Genomic DNA, 16,439 nt, shown 5'->3' with positions numbered 1-16,439 from the left:
TTTGACAAATCACATACATGCATGCATACATGTCATTGTACAGAGAACCACTACAAGTGTTTATGATAGAGAACTACCACAAAGATCACTGGATTTTTCTTCTCCCATTGCTGCCTCTTTATTAATAATAGCAATAAACACATTGTCTTTACAACACTTAGAAATACAAAGAGCCGACACTTTTTTTTTGCCAAGGATGTTTTAAAGAAAAATAGAATACAAGGGGGAGGGGAGGAACCCAAGGCCAGTGCCCTGCTAAATATTAATGTAGGTACGTAGCACGTCGCAAAACCTCCAATAATGAATTTAATTTGTCATTATCCCAGATGTCCTTCAATGGCCATTTGATTTTTACCTTCACAACCCCCCTCCCCACCCCCACACCCTCTGAACAGTTATTAGCCCCGGGTTCACAGAATCCTTAATCTGGTGTCCTCAAGTCACTTTGAATGCAGGAAGAGCTTGGTGAGAGCAAACTAGCGAGGGTATACAAGTGTGCAATGTCGTCGTGTACCTGGCATTGAAACCAGCCAAAAAACATGACTGTCTACTGGAACAAAGTGGGGTCCACTTGCGATGAGCCAGATTGAAAAGATGAAGGCACGCTTTTCTGCACTGCTCCAAGTCACCTCAGCAAACCTGGAAAGGAAAGAGAGCGGGGCGAGGGGGTCAAGCCATGAAGAGTGCCGGTGCGAGTTACCCCACCTCCCCCCACCTCTGGCCACATGAGCAGAAGACAGCCAGCCACTCTGCCGCCACCCCCCCCCCCCCACCATTTAATAAGATCATAGCTAATGCATAGAATGGTGTGGCACAGAAACTAGCCCTTCGGTCAACAACACTTCTGCTCAGCATGGTGCCAAATTAATTTAATCCCTTCTGCCCGCACATTTCAAAGAACATTTATTCTCAAAGAAAGCATCCATCACCCTATACTACCCTGAGATTCAGTTCCTTGCGGGCATCCACAGAAGAACAAAGAGAAAGATTCTAAGCACATTTATTATCAAAGTATACGTGCAGTATACAACCCAGAGATTCATCTTCTCACAGATAGCCACAAAACAAAGAAGCACGATAGAACCCGTTCAAAGGAAACATCAATCATCCACTGCACCAAAAAAGAGCAAATCACACAAATGGCAAAAAAGAATGAAAACCACAAAGTATAAACCATCAAACCACAAACTCGCCAAAACAGACTAGGTATGTTCGGTTTAGTTCAATGTGTCGTTCATTGAATTAATAAAAAATCTGCACACAAAGACTAACAAACAAGCAATGTGCAAAAGAAGATAAGCTAGAGAAATAAAGATAAATTAATTAAAAACTAGGTAGATAGGCTGATAGTTAGGTCGGTAGCTACAGTACTATGCAAAAGTCTTAGGCACCCCAAATTTTTTACATGGTTATGGCCTCCACAAGGCTGTCTTGGATTACCTGGAGAGACAGAAGCAAATGAGACAGCCAAAGTCTGCAGAAGAACTGTGACAAGTTCTCCAAGATACTTGGAACAACCATAGAACCACAGAACATTACAGAACAGAAACAGGCCTTTTGGCCTTTCTTGGCTGTGCCGAACCATTTTTCTGCCTAGTCCCACTGACCTGCACCTGGACCATATCCCTCCATACCCGTCCCATCCATGTACCTGTCCAAGTTTTTCTTAAATGTTAAAAGTGAGCCCACTTCATCTGGCAGCTCATTCCACACTCCCACCACTCTCTGTGTGAAGAAGCTCCCCTTAACATTCCCTTTAAACTTTCCCCCCCCTTCACCCTTAACCCATGTCCTCTGGTTTTTTTCTCCCCTAGCCTCAGTGGAAAAAGCCTGCTTGCATTCACTCTATCTAGACCCATCATAATTTTAATATACCGACCAGCCAATTTTCCTATAAAACTGCACAAAAGCATACCTGAGAGAATTAATGCAGTTTTAAAAGCAAGGGGTGGTCACACCAAAATATTGATTTGATTTAGCTTTTTTACGGTTTACTGCTCTTTATAGTAATTTGTTTGATATTTCATTTCATTATTTTTGAAAGCATCTTCACTTTATAGCATTTTTTTACATGTGCCTAAGACTTTTGCACAGGAGGCAGGTAAGCTGGTAGGTAGAAAGACAGACAGATATAGATATTTAAGATATACAGTACTATGCAAAAATCTTAGGCACATATACATATATATATTGCTCGGGTGCCTAAGACTTTTACACGGTACTGTATTTGTCAATGTGGAGCCGAGAATTAATTTGTAAATATCGTGGGAGCCAAGGATGTTGGGAATGGTGAGGGTGGAGCACCGCAGGAGTGGGGGTAGGACAGGTGGCAAAGAAGGAGTGCCAAGGGCAGGGAGGGCGCGGGTCCAGACACTCCCAGCCCTGAGACACCAGGCAAGATCATTTGATTCTAATTGGCTTATTGATCATTACAGAACGTCCCTCTGGTGCTTCCCACTCTCCCCTCTCTCACTTCCTTTTTTGCAACCGTGATTCCTCCGCCCTGCCCCCTTCCCACTCTCAATCTACAATGGCAACCCATATCAGAATCAGGTTTATCATCACTCACATGTATCATTAAATTTGGTCTTTTTAGCAGCAGTAGTACAGTGCAATTCATAAAATTACAGTACTACACTACTATGCAAATGTCTTAGGCACAAAAGCTAGATAAATCTGCCTGAGACTTTTGCACAGTACTCTAGTTAGGTAGATTGGTAGACCTAACAGAGATAGATAGATAGATTAGATAATACTAGGAACACGAGTTGTAGAGCATGAACATGATTTATATTCCCCCATTCCCTGTATTTTCATGTTTCTGTCTAAAAGCTTCTTGAACTTCTATACAGCTTTTGCCACCAAAAGTTGCAACAGAAATATGTGTTTCCCCTTTCTCTGTGCACCTGCAGCTGATGTGTGCTTCAAGCATTTTTCAGCTTGTGTTTGTTTTTCTTCTACTTTCAACACAGCCCGTTTGTTTGAGCCAGGGGCAACCAAGATGACCGATTTCACTCAACCGAAAGTGCCACTACTGAGTGAGCTGCATATCGAAGTAAACACCTCCATTACCTTAATCCCAGCTTTCAAATAGACTTTAGGAGTTACAGCCAGAACACAACATTCAGGCTCCCGCAACGTTTATTCAGGGCAGCTTCTGACTAAATGGATTTAAATTCTGCATTACTTAAATCGTTCCATTTTGAAATCAGCTGATGTATGCCAAATAAAATGGAAAGCTTCCATCTACCCTCCCCGCTCGCCCCAATGTCAGATAAAGGTGCCGACCAAAGGATAACAGCAAAATGGAGACCTTGATTTGATTTCCCGAGTAAACAGAAGGGGCCTAGACAGACTAGATTTAAAACATTGCCCTATCAATGAATTCACAGACTGCAACCACTTACAATGGAAAGGAGATAAAAGGCACAAATATTGCAAGCATTCCGCGAGAGGTTTGCCTCCACAATACTGTAACGGTTAACCAAATACAGTACCATAAAGTATTCGAAAACAGCACTGCCATAATCATTGGAAGAGTAATTGCTTTCCAGCAAATATCCAAAGGGTTAACTAAATACAAAATTAATTTAAAAAGAGACAAGTCCTGCCTTGAGTTCTCATGGGTTAAAAACTTTTAACAGTTTAGTGCATTTTTCTTTTTTACCCTTTCATCAAGCCACTAAAAGCCCGAGGTGCATTAGTAATTTGCAACCCCCCACTCGCAGGCTAATTAAACTAGCTGAGGCATTGAGGTTTAATTCCCCTGAGTTTGACCACAGTGTGAGAAAGGTAATTTGTCTGTCTTGAACAAAGAGATTAGGGAGCAGCCTAGCGCCTATTTAATAAATGAACATCAAATGTCGGCCACTATCGACAGAGACAACACCAATTATGCCATTTTAATGGAAATGTTTTGCATTTTTCTTTAAAACATAAACTTGTCAGGCACATTTTCTGTCCTTGGCTATAGTTTGTCCATTTGAAAAAAAACGGTGTCCTGTCATTAACAAAAAAGTGCAGTTTGTGAGGACATCAAACTGTTTTAACATTAACAAGAGTATCTTTTCTTTAAAGTTAAACACTCCCATAGCATAAAAGGTTAAAATTGAGGGTAACACACACAAAATGCTGGAAGAACTCAGCAGGCCTGACAGCATCTATGGAGAGGAATAAACAGTCAACGTTTGGAGCCGAGACCGTTCATCAGGAAAATTGAGGGTGTTAGGAAAACAAGTTCAACTACAGGCTGCATTTGCCACAGAGCTGTTGATGCTTTGCTACTTAAAGAAAAATCCCATCTGTTTAACACTTGTTAAAATTCCACTCAATTAACCTTCCCAGCACTGTGGTGAAATGTACTGACCACTTTCATTATGTATGCATGCTTCTACTGCCTGCATTGGATCATAGAAAACAGCAGGCCATTCTGCCCCTTGTGTCTGTTCTGGAATTCAATAAGGTCATAGTTGATCTGTTGCCTCAGCACCACTTTCTTGGACTAATTCGTCAATCACTCAATACCCAACATCTCATCTGTTGCAGCAGATACTGGGAGATTTGAAGACAGAAAGCAGGAGCACAGAAAGATCCTAACACCTCGATCTTCACCAAGACCACATCTACCTTGAACCAGATCCTCAATCAGGAACCAATTTTGCATGTAGTCTCATTCTCCTTCCAACTGCCACACAGCACATACTTCTGTTGAGTGTATGGAGTGAAAAAACACTTTCCTGAGACTGAAATGTATAAACACCTCCAACTGAAGCTCATTAACAGAGAGAGCACATCACATGCTTTTAATTCTTTACCGAGCACAGAACAATATTAGAACCAAGCCACATGCCTCTTAGCAATATGAATGGGAACATCTGGGAAATTATAATGTAGGAGATTAAGTATACAGGGTTAAACCAATGGCTACCAAGTCATTGGAACTACAATGACAAAGGTTACATCCACTTTCTGTCAGCATTTAATTGGGTTCAACCTTCAAACTTGGCCCCCATTTGGAGGAAATTAGATTTGAAGATCTACACACATCTGCCCTTGACATTTTGGTGAGGGTGAAATGAAACAGAAGGGGTATTTGTACTCATATCCTTAGCCTCTCATGCTTTGTTTAAAAAGAGGTTTGGAGGGGTTGGTGGAAGCCCATGAAGGAGTTTTATATCCCTGCTTCCCCACCTCACATATACTCCTGACCAAACTGGGTCCTTTACCTACCTGGAGCAATGGCTGGACCAAGATCATAGCTTAAGATTGCACTACAGGCTGTGGATGTCATAGTGATTAGGACAGCATAATCTTATCAGACAAGAGGAAACTTTTACAGAAAATGTGGCACCCGAACCAGTGTGTGAAAAGAATACTAAGGTCTTGAATTATCGCGGTGTATAGAATTATTCAATACCAAAACAGATTGAATTGAGAATCAGGCAATAACAAAGGCTAGGTCATGGGGTGCTACTTTGTTATTGATCAGTCAGGGTGTCAAAAATTATGAGGAGGCAGGACAATGGGGTTGAGAAGGTTAATAAATTCAGAAATTTCAGAATGGTGGAGCAGTCTTGATGGGCTGAATGGCCTAATTCTGTTCCTTGTCTTATGGTTATAACCTTACACTTTACTATCTACTAGCACCACACTTTCTCTCTATGACACTTTATTCTGCATTGTTATTTTTTTACCTTGCATTACCTCCACACACTGTTGCATTCAATTAATCCGCATAAATGGTATACAAGTCAAGTTTTTCATTGTACTGTGATTACAAGTAACAATAATAAACAAATTTACCTATTTACCTATGTATTAGTACTAGGTCTAATGCCCTTCCCTTGGACAACATCGGTGGTGTGGAGAGGGGAGACTTGCAGCTTGGGCAACTGCCGGTCTTCCATTAAAAAAAACCCTGCCCAGGCTTGAACCCTGGAAACTTTCCAAAGCGCAAATCCATGGTCTATCAAGACTAACGGAGGCCTACAGAACTAGGTTCACTGGGTGTAGGAACTGTATGACAAACTGATACGAAAGGGCGATAACGACAAGGCAGGGCATGAAACAAAGAAATAATTGTGATACTCTGGTATGTAAAGCAGCATTAATGGCGCATAATGACTATTAATCCCGTGTAAAGGAAGTTCCCTTCCTTTAATCAAAGACAGACAGTGTGCAACAAATGAAAATTTTGCAATAGTTCATTAGGAATAAGGGTTCCTCATGAATCTGAGAAGATATTCAGATCACAAAAGAATGTAAAATCAATAAAGGGCAAGATAACACAGCACTTTATGTTACACTGGGTCTGTAATGTGCTCTTCTAGCTGTGTAATCTTATGCTGGAGTCAACACAAGAAACTTGAAGAGAGGTAGGAACCATTAGCTAACTATCTCCTTGCCTTGCTGCAAGATCAGATAAAGCTGGAGAAAGTTGCAAACAGAGCAGGCTCTGTCATGGGCACTAGCCTCCTCATCATTGAGGACATCTTTAAAAGGCAATGCTGTAGCGGTGTACTACACGCAGCGCTAAAATTACGACACGGAGTCGGTAACTGCAGTTGAAGGAAAAAACTTTATTCGAAATCTTCAGCCTCACTTTTAAGCCTCCCTCAACCTGCCCCCCGTGGCGCAGAGGCTCCAAAGCTCTGTGCTCGCAAACCCCCGTAGGGTATCTAATTGTGAGTCGGTTCGGATGTGCCAGGAAATGGGTCGCCACAATGCCTCAAAAGGTCTTTATTCTTTTGAGCATAGAAGGTTAAGGGGGGACTTGATAGAGGTATTTAAAATACCTTGATAGAGGGGGATAGATAGAGTTGACATGGATAGGTTTTTTCCATTGACAGTAGGGGTGATTCAAACAAGAGGACATGAGTTGAGAGTTAGGGGGCAAAAGCTTAGGGGTAACAGGAGGGGAAACTTCTTTATTCAGAGAGTGGTAGCTGTGTGGAACAAGCTTCCAGTAGAACTGGTAGAGGCAGGTTCGATTTTGTCATTTAAAAAAAATTCGATAGGTATATGGACAGGAAAGGAATGGGCTGAGTTCAGGTAGGTGGGACTAGGTGAGAGTAAGCATTCAGCACGGACTAGAAGGGCCAAGATGGCCTGTTTCCATGTTGTAATTGTTATATGGTTATAAAAAGGTGGCATCCATCATTAAGGACCCCGCCACCCAGGACAGATAGATATCTGATGGATAGGGAAATCAAGGGATATGGGGACAAGGCAGGGACTGGGTATTGATAGTGAATGATCAGCCATGATCTCAGAATGGCGGTGCAGACTCGAGGGGCCGAATGGTCTACTTCTGCACCTATTGTCTATTGTCTATTGACATGCCCTCATCTCATTGCTACTATCAGGGAGAAGGTACAGGAGTCCAAAGACACACTCTCAATGTTTTAGGAACAGATCCTTCCCCTCTGCCATCAAATTTCTGAACGGACAATGAACCAATCCATTAACACTACCTCACTATTTTTAGCTCTTTTTTTCACTTCTTACCTAATTTAATTATATGTAAATTATAGTTTTATGTATTGCATTGTACCGCTGCCACAAAACAAACCAATTAACATTTGCCAATGATACTAAACCATTCGACCGCCAACTCCTCTGCTTGCTCAGCTGAAAAATTCTTCAGCACATTATACTTCCAATTAGACTGTTGAAGCATTGAGTGTGTGTCTTCAGGCTACTGTACCTCCCTGATAGTAGCAATGAGATGAGGGCATGTCTTCCTACCTAAGATCAGTGGACATCTATTTATGGTATCCCTGTACTGCTTTGAAAGCACATTGGAACACTCGGTAAACTGGGATATTTGGTGATAGAGCATGCATGGACCAAATGTGTTGAATGTTTAAAAGCACGTACACCAAACTATATCAGGTTCAAACACATTCAACCCACTAGCAAGTGGTGGCTAAAAGTGATGCAGGTTTGATTGGGAAAGCCAAGATAAACATTTATGTATTACTTTTAAAGAAAATAAAATGTTCAGAAACACAAATAACCTAGGACAAATCATTTCACCAAAATCCTGAAGACACACACTTAAGGTTTCAAGAATAACTTCTTCCCTTCCATCACCGGATTTATAAATGGACAATGAACCCAAGTACACTACTATTTTTTTCTTTTCTTTGATTACTATTTAAACCACTTATTTGATTTAATTATATATATCTTATTGTAATTGCTAGTTTATTATTATTTATTGCAATTTTTTGCCATCACAATACAACAAATTTCATGACAAATGCCGATGATATTAAACCTGATTCTGATTGTAATAGAGCAAGAAAAAAAGAAATAAAATAGATGCACAGTGTTGTTACTGTATCCTAGAGAACTATGCCAATGTTACTGAAAAGGCGTATCACACATCAAAACATGGATATCACTATGCCTATTCAACAGCCTCAGTGTACAACCAAAACGGCAATCTGAATTCAATTCAGCACCCGGTTTGTTTCTGTGATTTGCCATCACCATAGTGCTCATTTCAATATATTTCATGTTATGCCCAAGTTGCACTCACAATAAATGCAAATGAAATCCAAAGCGGTGTAACAGAAGAGTACAGAATCAAAAGATGGGCCAGAAGCTGAAAAGAACCCCTTGCTTACCTTCTGGTCAGATAGTAGAGGATTGCTCTGAAGTGGATTCAAGTGTCCATTGATAAGGGACGTGGGTCTGTCATGTTCACAGAATAAACTGCCGTTGATATAATGAAACCTGTCTCCGGGGACAAGACGATTTCGGCAGGTGGCACAGGTAAAGCACTGGAGACAGAGGAAAGTGACACCATTTTTAATGTCATTAGAGAGTCCAGAACCAGAGGTCATAAATATCAGTGACATGACTCACAAATTCAGGAGAACACTCTTTAGCCAATGAAGAGCTGGAATCTGAAACTTGTCAAGTAAAATAACAAAGGTAATATAAATGAAATTAAATAAAACTAACATTTAAAGAACGTAATGCTGATTATTCTAGTAAAGTGACATGGGATAGCATGAGGGTGAACTTATAGAAAATGGACATTCAAATAAATCAGTTTAGTCAAATTGTGTCTTCCGAGCAGTAATTAGAGCATTGCTGAATTCAATCTTAGCTACTCTCCTACCGACATACCATAGAACTGTTCAAAGCTCACCAAGGAAGTAAAGATTACAACAGCAGTGCTGTGCACTGACAGGGAGATTCGCCTTGCTAATTAGCCTCGAAATGCCTTAACACCAACGGATACTATTACCTTGAGATGATAGACGTTGCCTTGTGCCCTCATGACCAGCTCACTGGCTGGGATCGATTGTCCGCACGCACTGCACGCTCCGCTATTCCCGAACAATCTAAAACAGGCAGAGGAGTTGCAAGAGTTACACTTCATACTTGGAGCGATGGGAAAAATGTAACAATCAAAAGAAAGGGGTTCACTGAGAAAAGGAAAGAAATACTCCCGCAGCTGCTCATATTTTGCATAAATACTAGTGTATTTGAAAGAATGGTACATTTTACAAAAAAAAGCTTTATTACTCTTACCCAGCTCTCAACCCCTCCCCCCCCCACCCTCCAAGTTCAGCTTCAAACATCTAGAACTCTTGCAATCAAGATAACTCAATAACAACACTTGAACCAATTTAATGAGAACATGATCATAAGGGAGAGGGCTTCTACACACCAAGTTCAAAGTGCCCGAAGCTGGTTTAGAGAAGGTGATGAAGTCACTGTGAAAACTACCTGGAGAAGTTTTTTCCCTACTGCGGTCACTTTGCTGAACAGTTAACTGCCGGTTAACTGTCGGCTAACTATTACTTGGATTGTATTACTTGTATGTATAATCTATATTTTCATTTATATTTATCATCTGTTATGAGCAGAGAGAAAACATCTGCCGGAAGTAAATTCCTTGTATGTGTACAGGTACTTGGCGATTAAAGTCTGATTCTGATTCTGATTCAGAAGGATGTCTGCAGAAACCATTTCAGTTTTAAAGTAACCATCTATCTGAGAGAACATACAGGAAGATAATCATAGACTGAAGGGGTACTATGGATGCTGGAGATCTACAGCAAAACGCACCAAGTGCTGGAGGAGCTCAGCAGGTCAGGCAGTATCTGTGGACAGGAATAAATTGTTAACCTTTCGCCATCAGGGCCCTTTGGTGAAAGGCAGGCTGTTTATTCCCATCCACTGACCGATCTGCTGAGCTCCCCCAGCACATAGTATGTAATAAGAATTATTTTTGACTCCGACTACAGTCTTGGCCACTCTAAAAACAAAGGTTTGGATAAGAACAGACTGGCCTGAATTAGTTTCTATCATGCTAGCCGGGACCAGGAGATTGTGCCCTGATAGAGCAACTTCCCGGATTACAGCGGGTGCAATCACTATTTACCCCACCCCACGCACGCACACACCCCCGCTTTGTGAGAGGTGTGCTCACTAACAATTGGCGGTTAATTCCCCTAGACTTCATACCAACAGTCTCTCTTCCGCCTCACTATAAAAAACACCTCCCGTCCCCAACGCGGACGACTTCCCCGCCAGCTGCCCACACCGGAATTTGGCCGGCAGGGTAGAGAATGCGCCCGCCTTTCGTCGCCACCGTCCACACCCCCTCCTCCCCGCGCGATACTTCACTGCGGTGAGCTGCAGGGAAAGCATCGGGCGGGGAACGGAGAGGCCCAAGCATGAAAATATTTCTCCAGTTACCACCACCACTTCCCCGACTTCGCGCCAGATGTATGCCTGTCCTGTGAATGCGCCATTCATAGCTGTCAGGAACCGAGCGTGCAGGAGACGCCTCGTCATGTCGAACGTGTTACTTCGCTGTCGCCACGTTATTGAAAATAGCCTCTTAAGTTGTTATTAAAAGTATCGACGGGTGACACACTGCAGTAAAGCTGCCCGCTTAAGATAGCTTTTAATAAGGAGACCGAGAAACAAATTTTACACCGGCATCGATTGCCAGAGTTCAATCAAAACTCCATCTCAAAACTAATTAGTTTAGATACACGACATATCGACACGTTTGCTGCTGAATTATAATGGCTTCTGCGCGAAGGAAGCCTAGGCGCCACGCACTAACTCCTTGGGAGTATGCGGCTCTGGGCAGTCTAAAAGGGGTTTTCGGCACGGCGGGGGTAATAAATCACAATCAGAGGGTACAGTTTGCGAACGTGACCTCCGCCCACTCACTAGCATCGACCCGTGTGAATGTTGTACAGCAGCGCTACTAGACATTGCAAAGTCTGCTAGTTTTTTTTTGCTGTTCTCTAACCGAAGATTCTAAGAGGCGCATTATCACCGCGGTTAACATAAAACACATTTAATCTTTTTCTTTTAACCTTCTTAATGATCGTTGCAATACCTCTCCTCCACATTCCAACGAGAGAAAGTGAGTCACAAGCCAGAGCACACTGGGAACATACTGCGGGATAAGCTGTTCAGAATCAGGGCTATTTTGTTTCACGTGTAATATCTAGATATAATCGTAAATATCAAGTTTTTGGTCCAAACTTCCTCCCTTGTTTTGAGGTATTAGGAAGTAACGGTGAGCACGCTGACAGATGGGAAGCGGGTTCGCGCTGAAGACAATTCAGGGTCAAATGTGTAACATTATACGAAAACTTTACACTCCGGGCGCTGCGTGACTCGAATGTAAATAGACAGAAAGAGGAGATTCCTCAAGTTCATTTGGCGCTCTTTGATGGAACTTCAAGGACCTGCGGTGCTCAATTAAGTGTCTATCTGTCCGACCTGGGAGCTGGTGAAACGGCTTCTACTTACATCTGGTAGGAAGGGGAAACACTACCCCCAGCGCCGACTAATTAATACAGGGGGGAGTTTAATCTTCCCTTCAGACTGTGACGACAGAAAATTGGTTTCAATTTTCTTCTGGGGCTCCGAGTCGAAGAGGTCGTTAATATTTCAACAATCCAGCAAGCCGATCAATCACAGTATCAAACCGGAGCCCCAAATGAGATGGAACTCTTCAAGCGTTTTAATAGAGGCGGAATATATTGATACATAAAATGGTGCTTTTGCATAATTGCGAAAAAATAGCGCAATGGAGGAAAGGCTGGGGGCGGAAAGGACGAGAAGACAGCTGTAAGGAAAATACAGGTAATGCAAATATAGGCGCAGGAGAGGGAGATAGAAAATGGTAAAATACATATCAAGCAGAGTAGATGATCTTTTCCCAAGCGAATTGAGGACTTTGAATTAATTGTGATGACAAATCAAGATAAACGTCCCCCTAAATTACATGCGATGCGATTTAATTAATTTGAAATACTGGGGGCTTTTCCAACATCCCCCCCCCCCACCCCGCAACATCCGCAATCAGGTTTATGGAGTGGACAGACTTCGGAAGTGTTAAGTAACCAAATCTTATAATTATCTTGCAGTGTAGAATGGGAAGGGACGGAGAGGAGAGAGAGAAATACCATCTATTGAATTCTAGTGTCTAGGATTTACAGCAGAGAGGACGGCGGCAAGCGAGCTGGTAATAGTCTTACTTTCAAAAGCTGATTTTCTTAATTAAATATTTTTGTTTGTTGACTCTTACATGGTGGCTGTCTTCCTATTGGACATGCCAAGTCTCCTTCTGCTGCCCACCTTGCAAACCCAGTCCCTTCACGCGTCCTTAGGTATTTAAGACTGATAAACGATGTTGCTTTTGTATGTACAGGGGGTGGGGAGCTGGCACTATTTAACCGTTTTACAAATCATGCATATTTACATGAATTTGGTTTATCTCGGGATATCTAAAGCCTGAGGGGCCGAGCGGGCATCTCCTCTCGCACGAAGGCGCCGCTTTTTTTTAAATAATGTACCTCAAACCCCCTTTTTCTCCCAGGCAACACTCATCAAGAAGTACTGAATTATCCGAAGCGCCGCTGATGAGCCGGTATTTGAGCCACTGGGGAAACAAGCATATAATGCAACTTTAAACGGTTACCTATCATGGAACTGCTGTGTCCCGTCCCCCCCCCTCACACACACACCGGCGTTCTGGGCCTCTTGATGAGGTGTCTGACAAGCTTGCTGCTACTAAATTTCACAGCGGCAAAGTTTAATGCAAACTCCCCTGGGTTTTCGCACGTCTTTAATTCAGGTCACTGAAACTAAACTTGTCCACTTAAATCCTAAACCACACAATCTTCCTAACCCCGCCATCAAATCACGACACCTTCAGGGATTAAGCGTTTAATTTCTGAAAGTTTTGGCATGTGACCTGTCCTCTTCCATTTAGGTGATTGGAAGGAGTATCACGTGGTAAGAAAGGTTTCCGAATTCAAACCCAAACTCTCTCATCGCGTCCTTTTTGCCTTTTAATAAGACTCTTCTCCCCCACGGCCCCCGGCGAAGATTCCGTGAAAGCCAATGTTGTCTAGAATTTTCCCCTTTATAAAAGGATGCACGGGAGTTTTTAAAAAGCATTATGAAATTCTTTATCTCCTTTAAATTTACCTTCCAGAACCCCAGAAATATTTTTTTAAAAAAGACTTTATGATACTGCGAATATCAGGCACACAACTGCGTGACAATAAACGTCAGGTTTTTAAAACTCCGCTCCTAAAATAGTTTAATTCCTTAAAACTATTAAGGGATGCGGACTCAGCTGACAATTTTAAACGCGAACTATTTACTTAACCTTGCTTCTAACATCATTCTGTCTTTTATTATGTTTGCATTTTATCCCACTGTAGAGCACTTTGAACTGCATCATTTGTATGAAAAGTGTTCTATAAATAAGTTATTATTAAACAGAAGCCGAATTGGGCATAGAGCTTCCAGTTCGGTTCTCAAGACCACAACCCTCTTAAAAAAAAGAATTCTACTCTATTGTAAAGATAACAAGCAGAATTCAATAATTTTTAAGATCGAACGCAACAGCAGAATTCAAGTGAGACATTTTAGGCCCCGGCAGCGCTACTGTTTACCTTTCTGAATCAATTACTATCCCGGCAATTGGAGGGTGGAGAGCATGAAAGATTGATTGACCTATTTTTAATAAGATTCCACTTAATAAGATGGAATGATTTCTACACTGCAACCCTCCTTTAGCGGTAGCCAGGATTCCGAAAAGCAGACACTCCTCAGAAAATCCCCCACCAATCTCCCGTTCCGGCGTTTAAAAGGGGAGAGTCTTTCAAACACAGCTGAGAGTTGACTTGTTAGATAAGGAAGCGGGGAAAGGTGGGAGCTTGAGGTAAGGAGAGGGGGTTGTAGTACGTGGGAGGCCTGGATCTGAAAATCAACAGTAACCAAGTATGAGGCTGTAATTGCCCCACCACCCGCTTACAAAACAAGCCCGGCCCCGTAGAGTGTAAAGTTGGAGGAACCGGGGGAAGAGAGAGTGTTTACCTGATGTAGTCGTTCCTACACAGTATCATTCCACTCTTCGTATAGCAAGAAGTGCCGATCTCTCCGAGCTGAGCGTGGCAGCAGGAACACTTGAGACAGCGGCTGTGCCAGTAACTATCCATTGTGTACAGGAGGAACCGGTCGGCGATTTTGCCCCCGCAGCCGGCGCACGTTTTCCAAGCGAGGCCCGCGCGGTTCACGCCGGCTGTGGGCGTCTGTGAGTTCCCGTTGTTCACCATTATATGCTTATGTTTTTTTTCAATTGCAAATCCGATCGATTCTACATTCAGGAGAGGAAGAAAGAGAGAAAGAAAAAAGACGAAAATAAAAATATTTCATTTAAGGTCGGTGTATTATTCTGCCGACGGTCGGTTGAAGATAGGAATGAAATCTCAGATCAGGCCCAAGCCGGCAGTGGCGTTACAGGCACCCCCCCCCCCTACACACACACATACACACACGTACACACACACACCTCAATTAAGTGGCTTGTTAACCTGTTACCCAAAGACTGTGTTTATGCTGGTCTAATCTGTCCTTGATCAGTAATCTCAATACTGCTGTGGCTTCCTTCGTGTCATTTCAAGATGAATGCGGCTCTCCATGAAGGCAAGGGAGGGGGGGAGGAGAGAGGGGGAGCTGTTAGCTGCCCTGCACATGTGCCTGATGTGCGATCGTTTCAGACTTCCCTTGTTATTTTTTTCTCCCTTAAATAAAACACGCCAGTCTCAATGCGGGGCTGCGGCGACCGCAAGAGAGGAAATTGAGAAAGTCGAAAACAATCCGGCGGCAAAATATCTCGGGGAACCCCGTCGCCAACCCCAACATCGAGCTGATTAAATCTTCAAAACAAACCGAATCGCAAAGAAACCGGCAGCCCCTCTAGAAAATAAACCGCTATACGTAGGATCTAGGGCCTCGACAAGTTTCCCTCCTAAGGGGGGGGGGGGAAACTGAGCTTTAATTTTTTTTTGAAGAAAAGCTTTTAACTTAACTGCATTCGGGCGAATGCTTGATTCGGCCGGGGCTCCGAGAGACGGAGAGCTGCAGCCAACTAAACCAGTCATACAAAGTAGGCTGGAAAACGGCAGTTAGAGACGAGCCGCCGGGGACAAGGCACCGTGCGTGCGCTACCCGCCGCAGCCAAACCAAATCCGAACACCTCCCTTTCTATCCCCAGATTAATCGCTTCCACGCGACCACAGTCTTACCTGCTCTCCGCTTGGTCGGTAGTGTGTGTGTATGTGCGTGCGGATATGTGGAGTGCTTTTTTTAAAAACGATTTGCGACGATCTTGAAAGACACGTCTAGAATTCAGTTGCAAATGAAGGAATCCAATCGCCAGTCTTGCACAGCGCAGTCCCACAACAGATCGGCCTTATGATATTTTAATCGCTCGCTGTCTGGAAATATCATGAAAGCTCTTTATGTGCGCTTTCTGTCTCGTGTCCGCTGCCGACGACACAAGGTAAACCGAAGTTCTCGCTTTGAGATGTCCGGCTGCTAACTTCTGTGTGCATGCAGGGCAGCGGGTTACTCCAGGAGCCTCTCCGTTCGGGTAGATCGGTGGGAGAAGGGTTGTTGCAACAACGACGGCCAAGTGGAGGCTGGTGGAGGACAGGGCTTCGTCCTTCTGGCGAGGGAGCGAGGGGAGTTTACGCTCTGTCTCGCACGCACACACGGCGCGGCCGATCCGCTCTGCCGCTGCAGCTACCTACATGTGTTAGTGACAGCGGCGGATCCAGCTACACACATACACACACACACACACACACACATACACACACACACACACACACACACACACACACCCGGAGCAGCACGTCAGTCTGGGCCGCCCAACCAACACCGCACGATTCAGGCGGAATAACAGAATCAACCAATCAGCAGCACCAAAGAAAAGCAGGGCAAGATCACACAGTCCTGTGTGACTGACTGTAAACCGCAATCTCCCCAAACGCAAAAAAAGCGTGAACGCACGCACATAACACGTATGTGTTCTGTCTGTGCACTGCATAGAGGTATAACATCGGGTTGTTTACTTAGTAATTTATTCA

The 16,439-nt window shown here is 43.3% G+C and overlaps 1 protein-coding gene across 3 annotated transcripts; it reads right to left on the bottom strand.

Moving 5' to 3' along the window:
• Positions 1-171: 171 nt before the first annotated feature.
• Positions 172-16,220, bottom strand: lmo4 (LIM domain only 4). Of its 3 annotated transcripts, none has more exons than XM_059983835.1 (5): positions 15,594-16,220; positions 14,383-14,662; positions 9,263-9,359; positions 8,634-8,789; positions 172-639 (listed from the first exon to the last, which is right to left on the bottom strand). In XM_059983835.1, the coding sequence occupies exons 2-5, from the start codon at positions 14,619-14,621 to the stop codon at positions 631-633; spliced, it is 501 nt and encodes a 166-aa protein (XP_059839818.1). In that variant the 5' UTR covers positions 14,622-14,662; positions 15,594-16,220; the 3' UTR covers positions 172-630. The 3 variants fall into 3 exon arrangements, with proteins under 3 accessions (XP_059839818.1, XP_059839821.1, XP_059839820.1); XM_059983838.1 differs by lacking the exon at positions 15,594-16,220 and adding an exon at positions 15,378-15,530; XM_059983837.1 differs by lacking the exon at positions 15,594-16,220 and adding an exon at positions 14,858-15,253.
• Positions 16,221-16,439: the final 219 nt, after the last annotated feature.

This window comes from Hypanus sabinus, chromosome 11 (assembly GCF_030144855.1).
Source record: "Hypanus sabinus isolate sHypSab1 chromosome 11, sHypSab1.hap1, whole genome shotgun sequence".
NCBI classification, from domain to species: domain Eukaryota; kingdom Metazoa; phylum Chordata; class Chondrichthyes; order Myliobatiformes; family Dasyatidae; genus Hypanus; species Hypanus sabinus.
This window is presented reverse-complemented; position numbering and strand designations above follow the sequence as displayed.

Bases quoted from the DNA above. Each gene is read 5' to 3' on its own strand.
- lmo4 (XM_059983835.1), bottom strand. From the start codon at position 14,621: ATGGTGAACAACGGGAACTCACAGACGCCCACAGCCGGCGTGAACCGC. The intron at 9,360-14,382 runs GTAAACACTCTC...TGCCTGTTTTAG, and splicing joins TGTAGGAACGACTACATCAG to ATTGTTCGGGAATAGCGGAG. The intron at 8,790-9,262 runs GTAATAGTATCC...CTCTGTCTCCAG, and splicing joins GCAACGTCTATCATCTCAAG to TGCTTTACCTGTGCCACCTG.